This window comes from Manacus vitellinus, unplaced genomic scaffold (assembly GCF_001715985.3).
Source record: "Manacus vitellinus isolate BGI_N305 unplaced genomic scaffold, ASM171598v3 scaffold_8_pilon, whole genome shotgun sequence".
Taxonomy (NCBI): domain Eukaryota; kingdom Metazoa; phylum Chordata; class Aves; order Passeriformes; family Pipridae; genus Manacus; species Manacus vitellinus.
Window position 1 is genome coordinate 15,535,184 of NW_021940864.1, and position 13,384 is coordinate 15,548,567.

The following is a 13,384-nucleotide window of genomic DNA, read 5'->3' on the forward strand; positions in this document are numbered from 1 at the left end:
GAGAAAGAGAAACCTTGGTCATTCATCCCTTATCTGGACACAGACAATAAGCAAAGCGAAAACCTACCACACATCATGGGAAGAAGCAAAGAGTGATTAATTTGGTAACTATCAATATATCAGAATACATGGAGAGGACAAAAGTGGAAATGCTACTGGGTAGAATGGCTGCAGTTTCAGTGGTGAAGATGCTTGTCAGAAGGATTGCATGATCTCGCAGATGTTGAAGGGTATGGTCAATCATTCACCAAGTGGCAGAAAAATACCCGAGATAGGTGCATACTCAAAAGATCAAGCCCTTAAGTACTGTAAATTAGTAGGCCAGCTTTGAGGCCAACTCCAGCCTCACGAAGGCACTTTAAGGCAACACCAAAACCAGACAGCCCCTGGGTGACAAGAGAGCTTCAACAGCAGCTCCTCACTCTCTTTTCCTTCTTCCTGAAGATGGATATGTTCTCTCCAGCTTTCCTATTGACTGAGGACATACTGAGGCCACACCCTGGCTTACAGAGAAGTATTAGTACAGCACAGAGCTGCTTCAGTCAGCATCAACTGAGCTACATCACTACAGTGAAACAACTTAAGTCTTTTACAACTATATGCAGCATATGGTAAAAGTCTTCTGGTTAAACAAACTGTTTTCCATGGTACTATAAAAGGTTCAGAAATAGAAAACTTGAGAAGTTCCAAAACCTACTAGATCTGACTTGTTTGTTTCAGTGATTTTTCAGCAGTTTTGTAGATTTCCAACTTGAAATCCTGACACAGAAATACAAACTGTTGCAAAGAGCCAAAAACAAAAGCATGAGAGAAATCAAAAGGCTAACTTAAAATCCACTGCTGAAAACATTTTCTGTGAAGCCACCTTTTTGACAAATCCTGGATCTTGATGCATGTTCTCAAGAAACTCCAGCCTGAGAAGCAACCTTTTTTTTCAACTTTCTAGCAGCTGAAAGACCCAAAACATGCAGAAGAGAATAGCATTATTTACAGGAAAGAATACACATCTCTTCATCACCTTGGCTGAAGACTTACCTCCAAGACAGTCCCCGGTATTGAGTGGCTAAATCCTCAAGAGTATCTGAGGCAATTCCTGCACCAGCCTGGACATTATTTTTCATTAACCAAATGAAATTAAAACACAATTACTAATGCAATAGTAATTTGTAATACGAACATGTAACAAATACAATTTACTAATTTAAATAGAATTACATAGTTGTTTTGTTTACTTTTGAAGTTTTAGAAGGCATCCGGCTTTTCCCCAACCTTTCTCCTGAAGAGCACAACAATACCTTTTGTAATTATTTACAAGCATCATATTGTATATATGACACACAAAACGTATGATGGAGCTGTGGAACAAAGACTTTCTTCTTATGGGTCTAGATGAGCTAAATAACTCTTTTATGGTTGCATTACTCAACAATGATGAAGACATCTTAGTCAAACAGATGAAACTTTTCAGCTAATGATAAGAAACACTATATGAACTCACAAGAGAAAACAAACATATATCAGAAAGAAGCACCATAATACCTACATACCACTTTGAAAAGTGTTGTGCTAAATGGAAAGACTTAAAGCAGTACTAGAGAAAGGAGGAAGCACTCTCTACACTCATCCTGAAGAAAGAGGCAAGCTAGCAGATGCATCCCTCCTAAAACACCTCAGAATTCAGAAGGAGAGTATTTCCTTTCAGCTGTGATTCTGTAATTTCATTCTAAATTTGGGTACAGGTTTGTACTTCAGTACAGCACAAGACCAGGTAGACTATTTGCTACTACTTCAGATTAAACCACACTATTACATTTTCTTATATATATATAAGCTTTATTGAGTTAAGAGAATATTGGTGATCAGAATAACCACACACAGGCCAAATGCAGCTCTCAGACAGCAATACATCACTGCACATTCTATGAAAGCAGATTTTATTCCCAGTTCCTATAGACTATACTTAGAAGCAGAAACAGCTGCCAGGTTCTGGATATTACAATATGGCAACCACAACCAAATACAGAATATCTTTTATTTGTGGATATTGCAGGTTTGCATTCAAGTGCTTCTATTTATTTCAGTAGCTTCCTGTGCATAGGAGTTGTGACAATACGTCTGCAAGATTGTTGTAAAGGCTTCATGGTTTATACAAACAATGTCTTTGTTGTTAAGGCTCAGATTCAGAGAAACCTATGTTCCAATTGTATCTTTCTGTCCAGTGTTTCCTTTAACCTGGCTGTAGAATTTCAGTCCTTGACCAGTATGAAAACGTTAGACAGAAGGACATAACTGGAACACAGAATGTCTGGATTTTGAGACATATTCCTTCCTGGCTACCAAAAATAATCATCATCAGTAAGAACTACATCTTGATAAAGAAAATCAGACTAAGTATCTTCTGAAATGCATGAAGTCAGAGGGGTCTCACTCCATACATCCTTAACTCATTAATGCTCAAATAAATAAAATGCTATTATTCAACACCCCTGCATTCTGTTCCTGAAAGAACACAGGGAGAAGAGCAGGTTCATCAGTCCATTCCTATTTAGAAAAGTCTTTGAAAAGCACAGTAACCTAAGCCTTGTGTTATGTCCCATCAGTTTCAACAGCATCTGATCTCTTCTGTCTCCAATTCAGCAAACTACATAGGCACCTCTTCAAAGGATTTGTGTGTGTCTTAGCATAAGTTCAAAAGCATGTGAATATGTGTGGGGGGGAACAGAGTGCTGGAAGACTGACACCTTCTTTCTTGTTCTAGCTGTTAGATTTATTGTCATCCATGAATGAATTGATCTTTGCTTATAGGTATAACAGCTATTTCCTCTCCACCAGAGCAGGCACATGTTTGTAGTTTTAGCAAGGGAATAGTAAAAACACTATCTTCTTACCGTCAAAGAATCCCCAAGGGCTGCTATAATTTTCACATCAGCTGGTTTTAGGGAATGCACTGCAAAGGAAAGAGATGCAGTTGAACCTGGATAGGAAATAACTATTCTTTTTCGCTACTTTTTGTTGTGAAATATGCCATTGTGCCTTGTGATGCTCTGTCACGTTGCTTTTGCAATACCCAAGTGATAAATCAGGAGCTCTTTCCAGCTCATCTCATGTGATTGTAGCAGCAACATATGCATATTATTCAATATGTCAATGGCTAACATTTCTACTGAAAAGACAGAAGAGCAAGGAGCAAATAACAAAAAGTGGCAAACAACATCCAGCACCAAGGTGACAGTAAAATAAAGCAGAATTACACAAAGCAGGAATAGTATATTAAAGTTGCAAGAAGACATAAGAGGACTAAAGAGAAGACAATATGAAGTTATTTGAAAAACTGAATACTGCACTAACATGCATGAAGTTGAATTTACAGTTTCATTCCATGAGATTTAGGTGGTATCACTTATAGGCTATGTCAGCACTCAAATTTGGGTTTTATCACAAGATACGTTGAAGTTCTCTACTGGCCGTGAGTTCAGTAGAGCTACTTAGTCAGACAGCTACCTTATGTGACAGCATGGCATTGTATCTCTTAAGTAGCTGCTGAGAAACCTCATGTCCTTTCTGAGCAGTGTTTTTCACAGTCCAGCAGTCATTTCAGCAAAAATTAACACTCATCTTGAAGAACAGTTGGAAGTAATTCAATCTCTTAACATAAAACAGGCAAGACTACCTGAAGTTGCAGGAGGGGACGATGGGGACCTGTCCTCACATGGCAGCTGGCTTCCATAATTCTAAAGAGAAGAAGAAAACTGAATAGCATTTGGCTAACAAATACAGTCAGTACTAACTAGGATCTTCCCAGCAGAGGCCAGGTGGATAAACCAGAGCCTCTTTATCATGTAATTAACCTAGACAGGTCTTGGTTGCTCAATTCAACAGTCATATTCAGTGTTGCTCAGAACAGCACAGCATCCTGGACTGATAACTGATAACTGCTGTCTGAGCACGTGTTCTTACAGGAGTTTCTGGATGCATTTTGTCTAACCCAGGGAGTGCATCCCTGTTCTGCACCATGCACTCAGCCTCCCAAGCCCCTTCGGCCAAAGACTGATTTCACCTGTGCTGCAGAAAATGATTCATTTGGTTACCATACAGGAACAGATGCAGCAGAGTAACAGTGGGATGGTGAGGTTAGCACTTACTGGAGTTTGGTTAGGGTATGTGTAATTACTGTTCTTATACGTCCTCAGGAACGGCACACCCTACAAAACAAGGCAATCTGAGTCAATGCAAAGCATCAGAGATGCATGGAGATTTCCAGTCTCCAAACTTCATATCTCAGATGTCTGTATATGATTAGTAGCTTGGTGCAAATAAATCTCAGGGATTTAAAATAAAAAAAAAAAAGAGAGAAAGAAAATAAAAGGCCTTTTAAAAATCCTTGTAACAACAGTATAAACCTAAGGTTATATTTTTATACAGCTAGAAATTAGACAATTTGCATAGGACCCTTCTGTGTGTGGTTAACAAGAAGCTTGTGGTCCCACTGCAAGGCAGCCCCAGTGACATCTACAGAGCTGTGCTGACTGGTGTCATCGTTGCTCTATTCCCCCCATTGAAGCTCTGTCAGTCAGTGTGGGTACTTAACAATCTTGACTAGGTAGGCCAAACACCATTCCCTTGTGTTTTGGCCAACTGTGACGTGTGACTGTGAGGAAGCTTACTCCTGGGATGAGCTTGCCCTCCAACTCATGGGGGAGTGTTCATACTGCTCTTGGTGACAGTGGCGCAAAGTATATGGGGAAGAGCAGAGCCCGCTCACAGAGACAGCACTGCAGGCAGTTGGTAAAGGCTCACACAGATTCCCAGCCACCCCTAGCACCCCCATATAAACACGGACACCCTCATAACTTACTGCATTTGGACATTTGAGAACGATCTCATCCTCTATGCGCTGATTATCTGTCTTCTCCCCTAAGGGCTCCACCTGTGGGAAAAAGCAGGGTGCACAGAAGAAAAGCAGATTAGTGTCAGAGAGCAATGGGTAATGCTGGGTTGCCAACCACTGGGAACCACCTCTGCAGCACAGCAAGACCATTGCAGTTGCAATGCACCAATGCTGGCAGCTGCCTCCATGCCCTGCTTCTTTGAGTGCTGAAAGGGCTAATTCCCATATACCGTGAATGTGACCTGCTGATCAATGTGCCTGACAGGCATCTCCCTGAGGGAAGTCCCAACACCCCCAGCCTTAACATACCCTGAGATTTATTGGTTTGATATGACTGGTTTAACAATTCAGGTGACCTTTCTTCATATGATCACTCTTTGCCTTTGTAAACACAATTGAGAAGAGAAATGGCTAGTTACCTAGTAGCTCCCTGGGGGTTGTTTTGCTGCCAAGGGCAGGATGGAGTAAACAGGGCGAGACCAACACAACCTTTAAAAATCTTACCATGTTGTTCCACAAAGCACGTGCAGTCTGGGAATGAGTCTTCTGGCTGAAGTGGAAACAATCTGGGGCAAAATATGAATCATCTGGCCACCCCTCCTAGAGAATAAGATGGGTGCTGTCAAAGAGACAGTAAATATGCAACAAGCTGTGCATTATGCCCTCTCTCTTGCAGCGAGATATCAGTTGACTTCTAATCAAAGTAGCCACAAAGGCCTCTGAGGACAAGAGAATTAAACCAGGCCTAAGAACATTAGTAACTCAGAACTAAGAAGCCTTTTAAAGCTTTTTAATATAGGATTTCCAAAGTAATAAGGAATAGAGATCACTGTGGCTTCGAGTACAGAATACCTTGGCACAGATATTGATTGTGTTTATTACTTTCCTTGAGAATCACACATTACAGTGTTTTGAAACACGTGGGTTTTCCTACCAAAAGTCATTTATCAAAGTACTGGAAAGGACTTGTTGATGCATAGGGAATATAGAGCAAGTGCTCCCTGATGAAAACTTTGAACTAAATTGCAGTGCCCCAAATCTTGTCTGTAAGGTCTCTATTTCTGTTGCCTATTATCTCCATTATGCCATAAACATTTTCTGCAATTTCGAATGTTAACTGAATGTAATGATTATTATTAGGTAAAAAATCTGCTAAGACTGTTTTGACAACTCAGGGGAATTGCACTAGGATTTAATTTTGGGTGTGTATTTTTGGTTGTTTTTACCTGTGTTTTTGGCATGTCCATATTAGTCAGAAATGGCTGCATAACCACTGTGAAATCATCCTTAGTGTCATACCTTCCACTCTCCACTAACTGGCGGGTTCTCTCCTAAAGAGTCAAAGAAAAGTTGTCATCATTCCTTTTTCTGTGTTCATCTCATCAAGTCATTCCATCCATTTACATCTCACCCAGGAGTTCCCACTCCCAGATGTGGCCACAGTTTCTGGCTTGCCCTAGGCAGTCAGTGCAGCTGCCTTTTTTTGACATGCACCCTGGGCTTCTTTGCAGAGAGACAACCTAGGAATGGCTGACTGGCTGACAAGGACTGGCAGCCTGCTCAGTAATTAGGTTTTCTGTCAAAAAGATCTTCCAGAACCACCAAAGCATTTTCGGTTTGCCTGACATGCCGTGTCTGAAAGCTTGTTCCTGAGTTAACATGTTGTTTGACTTCATCTGATCTCCAATAACAGAAATGATAAAAAAACTGCTCACTGTCTGACATACTCTACTTTGTATGGCTCTGTAAAGGCTTTCTATGGCTTTCTTTTCATCTGTTTTGTTGGTTTAGGGTAATAGAGTTGCAAAGATATTGAGCCTACTCCTATTTCCCACTCGTTTTTTTTTTTAATCACAACTACAAATATATCATTAAAATGAGAGGCAACTGTCCTCTACTTCCAAATATTAGCCCATCTGTGGTCCCTTGGTCAATGGGAGGATGACACTGAACTTGTAACAAATGCCATGTGCCTTACCTGATACCTTCTGTTAAAGTAGATCAACATCTTTAAATCATTGGAGTTGTCCTCAGGGGTTATGACACAAGGGCACAGGATCCTGTGGGATGAGAGCATGGTGCTGAGATCTGCTCTTCTTTTTCTCCCCCTCTTCCCAAGCTGACAAGCTACAGGATTAAAAGCTCTGAGAAGGATTTCTCTGAAAGGCCACTCAATGAGAATATTAGATCTCATTAGAGTTACTGCACAGTCTCAGTTCTTGAGCAGAAGCACATTTATTAGGGATAAATTAATGAAGATAAAGAGAGGAAAAGTCTCCAAAGCAAAAACTGTACTGGGTACCCATGGCAAGGTTTCAGCATGAGGAGTGACCTCTGTGAGGAGAGGCCAGCACTGACTGCTGGACACAGCTTCAACAAACCAACCACAGGGCATGGCTGAGCCTCTCAGCCAAGAGGGTGGTGCCTCTGTGAAAACCCACTTAAGAAACAGCAGAAAACACCAGAGAGGGAGAGGAGGAGAGAACACCAGGGGTGAGGAGGAGGTGCTCCATGGCAGAGCAGGCACTCCTGGAAGGAACCACAACCAGTGGACACACACACTTCTGAAGGACTCATTTCAGAGCACAGGACAAGAGTGAGCAGGAAGGAGTGGCAGAGTGATACCAGATCCAGACCCCCTGTGCTACCCATGCCTCACTGAAGGGGCTGGGGGTACCCTATGGCAGTAACAAGGGTGGAGGGAGAAGTGCTTGTAACAAAGCTGAATCTGAGAAAGAGGGAGGATAGGAGCTTTAACTGCCTAACTCGTTTATTTCCCAATACCTGAATTGCTAAATAAACATTTATAATCATGGACAACAACTACAATTAAGTTCTCCAAATCAGGTCTGTTTTGCCTCTGATGATACTTGTTAAGTGGCTTACTTGTCTTTAGTATGACTTATGAATTTTCTAGCTCACAATCCTTGTTTTCTCCCTCATGCTGCTGGAATGGGGTGATTGAGGGGCTGTATTGTGTACTTGGCTGGCATCTGGGGCGAACCCCCCACAAAAACTGTTCACAGGTGTACCTGCACAACATGGTTTGCTTCAGCAGAACTATGCAAGCATCCTTCAAGACTGAATTCTCATGAATCCATTCTAATCAACTGAGAGAGTCAGAGATAACAGGATGTTTCATGGGGAGTCACCGAGACTGACGCTGGAATCTCCATCCTTACAGAGCTATTCCAACCTGAACAATTTTAAGATTCTGTGAACTCGTATTGGCCACCTTTATCCCTCCCTGAAATTTTTAACTTTCTAGCACATGAATATTTTTCTTGCTCTTCCTGGGCATGCCGCATTACTACTTGAGAAATGCAATCGAGAAAAAGGACTCCTTTAAAAAATCCTGACATATGACCACAGTAAAGCATCCCTGAGAGAGCTCTTAGAGAAACATCTTCTATAGAGATGCGGTTGATACATGTAAAGTATACACAGATCCCTACTACCTCCAAACTTGTCTTAATGGAGAGCAACTAACAAAAGATTTAACTTCCACAGTACATCCGTATGAAAGGCAATACAAATCTAAATTGTGTTTTCAGAAGTTTCAGTAACATAAGCAAGGCAAAATTATCAGAGACATACATAGTTTCTTTTTAGGCTATTTGCTATTGTCATAGAAAAAGAAAACAAGCTTTCAAGATCAAAAGCCTCCTTCAGGTCCTTCTTCAACTTGATAGAATGGCATTTATCATCCCACACAAGGTCTGCTTATTACCCTGTAAATTCAGCTTGCTGCCAGACAAACAAATGTTAAATTCAGCATGGCACCTGAAATGATGGGGAAAGGTTACAATTATCATGAGGTAATCTAATATTAAAGGCTCCACTAACTACCCTTGTCCAATGATTAGGGCCTTCAGATACTTGTGTGCTCTAGCCAGGAGCTTTTGCTAAAAAGCAAAACTACAAATGGTTATCAGGATCACCAGCAGTTTGAGTTTCAAAACTGATTTTCCACTGACAGCCACAAGAGAGCCCTTAAATCAGAGCAAGAGGGTTGCATATACGTTCCTCCTTTAAAACCACCTTCAGTGGCTGTCTACATTCACAGGACAAGGTTATTCTCCCTGTCTGTCCAGAAAAGCAGAGATTTGCTTTTCTGAAACCAAGCAAGTCCTGCCAGAAGCAAGTCTGTGGGAACATGCAGGACCCTACCTGAGTGACCTAAAGTCCATTGAGGGTGCAGACCTGCCACTTCAATGGTGGACTCACACTGACCTGGGACCACTGCTGAACCATAATGCAACAGGTGGCATGATTAAGCATCCCTGACATCTACTTGAGAGACTGATTAGCAATAAAACTAATAATCAGCAATGAGATTACAGAGATTGAAAACTACAGAAGCAAGAGGGAGAGTTTAAAGACTGCAGAAAGGTAAATCTGCAAATAAAACAAGAAAACCTTGTGTCTTAGTGTCTTCTCTATCTTTGCCAAAGAGCGCACAGTTGAGCTCATTCTGCTCTGGCTTGGACTCACTTGCAGGGTAAGTGGTGAGTCATTAAAATGGCACCTCCACTAAAAGTGGTAACAGCAGGGCTCAGACACAGAGACAGTGACAGGCAGACAGGTATTTCTGAATGCTGTAGGTAAAATAAAAAATGTACCTACATATACCTACATAAAAATGTAGGTACATGCACAGAGGAAGGTGTTTGGTGGTCTGAAATACTAGAACCTTTTCACTTTAAGAAAAAAGTTTCCCAAGAAGACCTTGCAGCCTTCTGTGAGCAAAAATGAGAGCTGCAACATAGATAGTCTTCAAACCTCATAAGCCGCTTTGGGCAGCTATTGTTTTCCCATGCATGCAGCTCCCGGAGGCTTGCAATGGGTAGTATCGTCACCAGGTTCACATATGCCCGTGGAACCTGCCAAGAGAATAAGCAAACTCAGAGCAAACTCCTGGAGCACAGAGTGCTGCCTTTGCTCCTGCACAGCCACAGCAAACCTTGGGCAGCAGCCTGCTGATTCAAGCAGCTTGCATTATTTATAACAGAGGTGTCCAAAAGTACTTTCTCAATAATTAATCCCCTACACATGCAATACTAAATTACAGCCTCTGCCTGCACTACCTAGTTCTATTTTAAATGTTGATGGCTGGTCACCTGAAAATGATGGCTTCAAAAAGGGCCAAACAAGTTGTTGTAGGTCTCAGCATGACTCAGACACCTGCAAATTCTTCAGGTACTCTCATCATTCTTACCCTTATGTGGAATATCAAAATCTCTCTCTTAATGACCACAAAACCATATTTATTTGCAGTTTAATGAACAAGCAAAGTATTTTCTAGTCAATGAATAACATGTTTGTTCAACTTTTTTACAACACTTTTTTTTACAATACTTTTTACATTACTTATCCACAGCACATCAGCTAGAACCAAATACTTCTCCAGCCTTTGTAAATATTTTTGGTAAAATACTTCTCTAGCCCTTTTTGCCTTTCATGAAGATTTTCCTGCAAGCAAGCACTTCTGCATACAGCAGTGCTCTGCAGATGAAACCAACAAAACAAATTTTTAATCAATAATCAGTGACTGCTTTGGAAACAGAACACAACCCCTGCTCCCACATACTAGAAAAGTTTGATTTACCTCTTCGTGAAGTAAGTCCAAAGCTATTTGTATATTATAGGTGTAGTTTTCAGGAGAATGGTGAGCCTGTTGAAGCAAGAGGGTTGAATTTTATTACCAGTTTACAGAGATAGGCACAACAGTGACTAGCTAGAGTCTCTCACAGCAGTGTTGATGTTTCTAACTCTTGGGTCAACAGAGTCATAGGTAAAACTGTCCTGCCTCTGCTTTTCTTCCTTCCCATCACAGCTCTCTCACTTGGAAGAAAAGATCTAGCAGTCACTGGATACCAGTGAGGGTGAAAATTCAGGGGATATTATCAGATATCACAACATCCTCAATCCCCAGGCTTGCTTGGGCTGGTCTTAAAAGCATGGCTAACAAATCACTAAAAGGGACCACATTTTGGAGAGAACACTTTATGTAAAAGTAAGTTTGCTTCTGCTATATGGAATATAAGAACATGTTTCCCATATGCTCCCTGCCTCCCACAAAAAGCAATTGGCAAAATTTAGGTGTTTATCTGAGAATGAAATGACTTCAAATACTTTTATTGCCAAAATTTCCTTGTTCCATTTTAGTGGTTTAAGCCCTCTGATTTTATTGTCTCAGGTAATCCAACATTTATTTTTTCATTTGAGGAACTATTCAACAGTCAAATAAACTTTCTTATGAGAAACACTTGTCTGATTGTCAGCCTTATTTCTCTCTCATTTAATTTCAAGGAGAAGTTCCTTACGAGCCCCACTTGCCAACTCTATGGAACTAGACAGCTCAGATCTCATTCATTTCCTAAACCACAGCTCACCAAGAGCATTGTGGTTGGTGCTATTTGTACTTGTGCAACATAAAGGTCAGTGTGATCTTTGGATGGAGACGTTATCTCTTGCCATCCACCCCAGTTATGTGCAACTACCATTTTGTGCTTGGGTCAGGAGCAGAAGGTAGGAATGTTTAATTTGCTCCCTCCTTGTTTTACAACCATCTTACTGTGCTGCTTTGCTGTTTTTCCTGATTTGAAATTAATCATGCAAAATGAAAAGTATGTGCTCAACTGCTTGTAAGTAGGTAACCTTCATCCCTAAGTGAGGAGTCTGCCACAGCCTTTCACCTCCTCTGTAATCACACATATCAAAGGCTAGATACAGTATGTATATTATATACATCTACAATGTATACTATATTATATATAATTACATTAGCATGAGCTGTGGTTAGAACCTTTCCCATAGCACTGAAAATGGTAAGAGAGCATCAAGTAAGACTTAGGAGTGTGACTGTGCACAAGGCAGAGAGGAGCAAAAACTCTTAACCTTTTATCCACAGGAAGTAAAGTGGCTATGCAACAAAAAGCTAACCTTAGTTAACAGCAAAACAAAGTAGCAACAATTATGTAATTTACAGGCGTTCTAAAGATATCGCTAACTTTATCAAAACATTGGGTTGGACAATCTGAAGGTCTCAGTACAATTACATTCCAGAGCTGAATTACATTCCAGAGCTGCACAATAAAGACCTAAATTATTTTGGTCTCACCCACTGAGTTCCTCCCTCTCACCCCTGCAATGCATAAAAATCCTATGCCTAGTTCATGCTGCAGGCAGCAGGGAACTTACTGGATCCTCGCACAATCTGCATAGGTCATTTCCTCCTATGAAAAGTGTTATGAGCTTCCAGTCAGTCTGAAAATTTATTCTCTGCACACAGAAGGAGATGGAATGAAAGTTATTAATTAAAAAAAAAGAAAAGGAGGAAGAGGCAGGCAACACGCTAAATACAATTTCCCCATTTCTCAGGGTACCTGGCTATCATCCTCTAAGCATCCAGAACAAAAAGAAGTTGGTAGTCATGACTGAAGATGTACAAAGTGCTATGATCTAAACCAGGTTTACAATATCAGTGGCATCATGTAAAATTATTTGCTTCAGAAAACTGTTGCTCAAAATCTGTCTATATGCTTTTCTTAGTAATATCTTGTGTATACAGAGTGACTCTTCCTGCAGTTCTAGAAATATATCTTCACTGCAAAAATTATGGTTTGTGGTTTACCGTATCATAAATAATGCAGCTATCCTGCTGGAAAACCCTGGAGGGCAATATATTTTAGTCTTGCTGTGAGACAAACTGCAAAGAATAGTGGGGCAATATTAACTCTAACAGTAATGCTAAAAAATTACAGCACTTTTTTCTTCTGGACAGATTTTGCAAAGGGATAGATAACTAAATCAAGGTAATTATGCTACTGTAAATAAACACCTTCTTAGCTTTGAGGAAAGGTTCAGATATGCTTAGTACCATGTAGTGGTGGTTGTGCTCACTATCCTAATGCTTTAATTTCACTGCAAAACAGTAGTAAGAAAAGCAGCAATAGAACATTAGCCTCAAGTGGTTTAAAAACATGTTTCTTCAAACTCAGGAGGCAACATATCCCAGCTAGTAAACGTGCTGTTCAGTAGTTTGGTGTCAAAACGTACTTATCCAAATTACAAGAGGGGAAAATTTTCCTCCTTTTAAAACACAGGTGTTCTAAAAAGAGTGGAAAAAAAGGAACTCTTAAATCAAAGGTATATGACCTCTACCAGAAAGAAGTTTATTAGTTAAATAAAAATGTTTACTATTTAAATAAAAGGTGTTTGCATTGATTTCTGTTGTATAACATTCTCAGGCCGATAAATATGACAGAATAGTGCTTAGAGGCCGTGAATTGTTAGAATGAAAACCATCCAACCCTTCATTGTTAGTTGCTATTCCTTTTAATCTCTTTTCAGATACAGCCATCAGATCGAAATCTTGTTTACAAGAAGGTGAACCAAAAAGAAAGGTACTGCAAATATTTTTGCCAATATGTATGCACCAGAGTATTTACACTAGACATGTACACAGAGTTATCTTGAAGGCTTTTTGGCTGC

General features: G+C 40.4%; 1 protein-coding gene across 1 annotated transcript in view; it reads right to left on the reverse strand.

Moving 5' to 3' along the window:
- Positions 1–13,384, reverse strand: part of PLB1 (phospholipase B1) — a 70,190-nt gene that overhangs the window by 34,474 nt on the left and 22,332 nt on the right. Inside the window, exons 17-27 of the mRNA XM_018085052.2 lie at positions 12,092–12,172; positions 10,497–10,562; positions 9,671–9,771; positions 6,867–6,948; positions 6,115–6,219; positions 5,393–5,488; positions 4,856–4,927; positions 4,143–4,202; positions 3,671–3,731; positions 2,889–2,947; positions 1,036–1,103 (exon numbers count right to left, since the gene is read on the reverse strand). Of these exons, the coding sequence (XP_017940541.2) occupies positions 1,036–1,103; positions 2,889–2,947; positions 3,671–3,731; positions 4,143–4,202; positions 4,856–4,927; positions 5,393–5,488; positions 6,115–6,219; positions 6,867–6,948; positions 9,671–9,771; positions 10,497–10,562; positions 12,092–12,172 (851 nt within the window). The remainder of the gene's footprint in view (positions 1–1,035; positions 1,104–2,888; positions 2,948–3,670; positions 3,732–4,142; positions 4,203–4,855; positions 4,928–5,392; positions 5,489–6,114; positions 6,220–6,866; positions 6,949–9,670; positions 9,772–10,496; positions 10,563–12,091; positions 12,173–13,384) is intronic.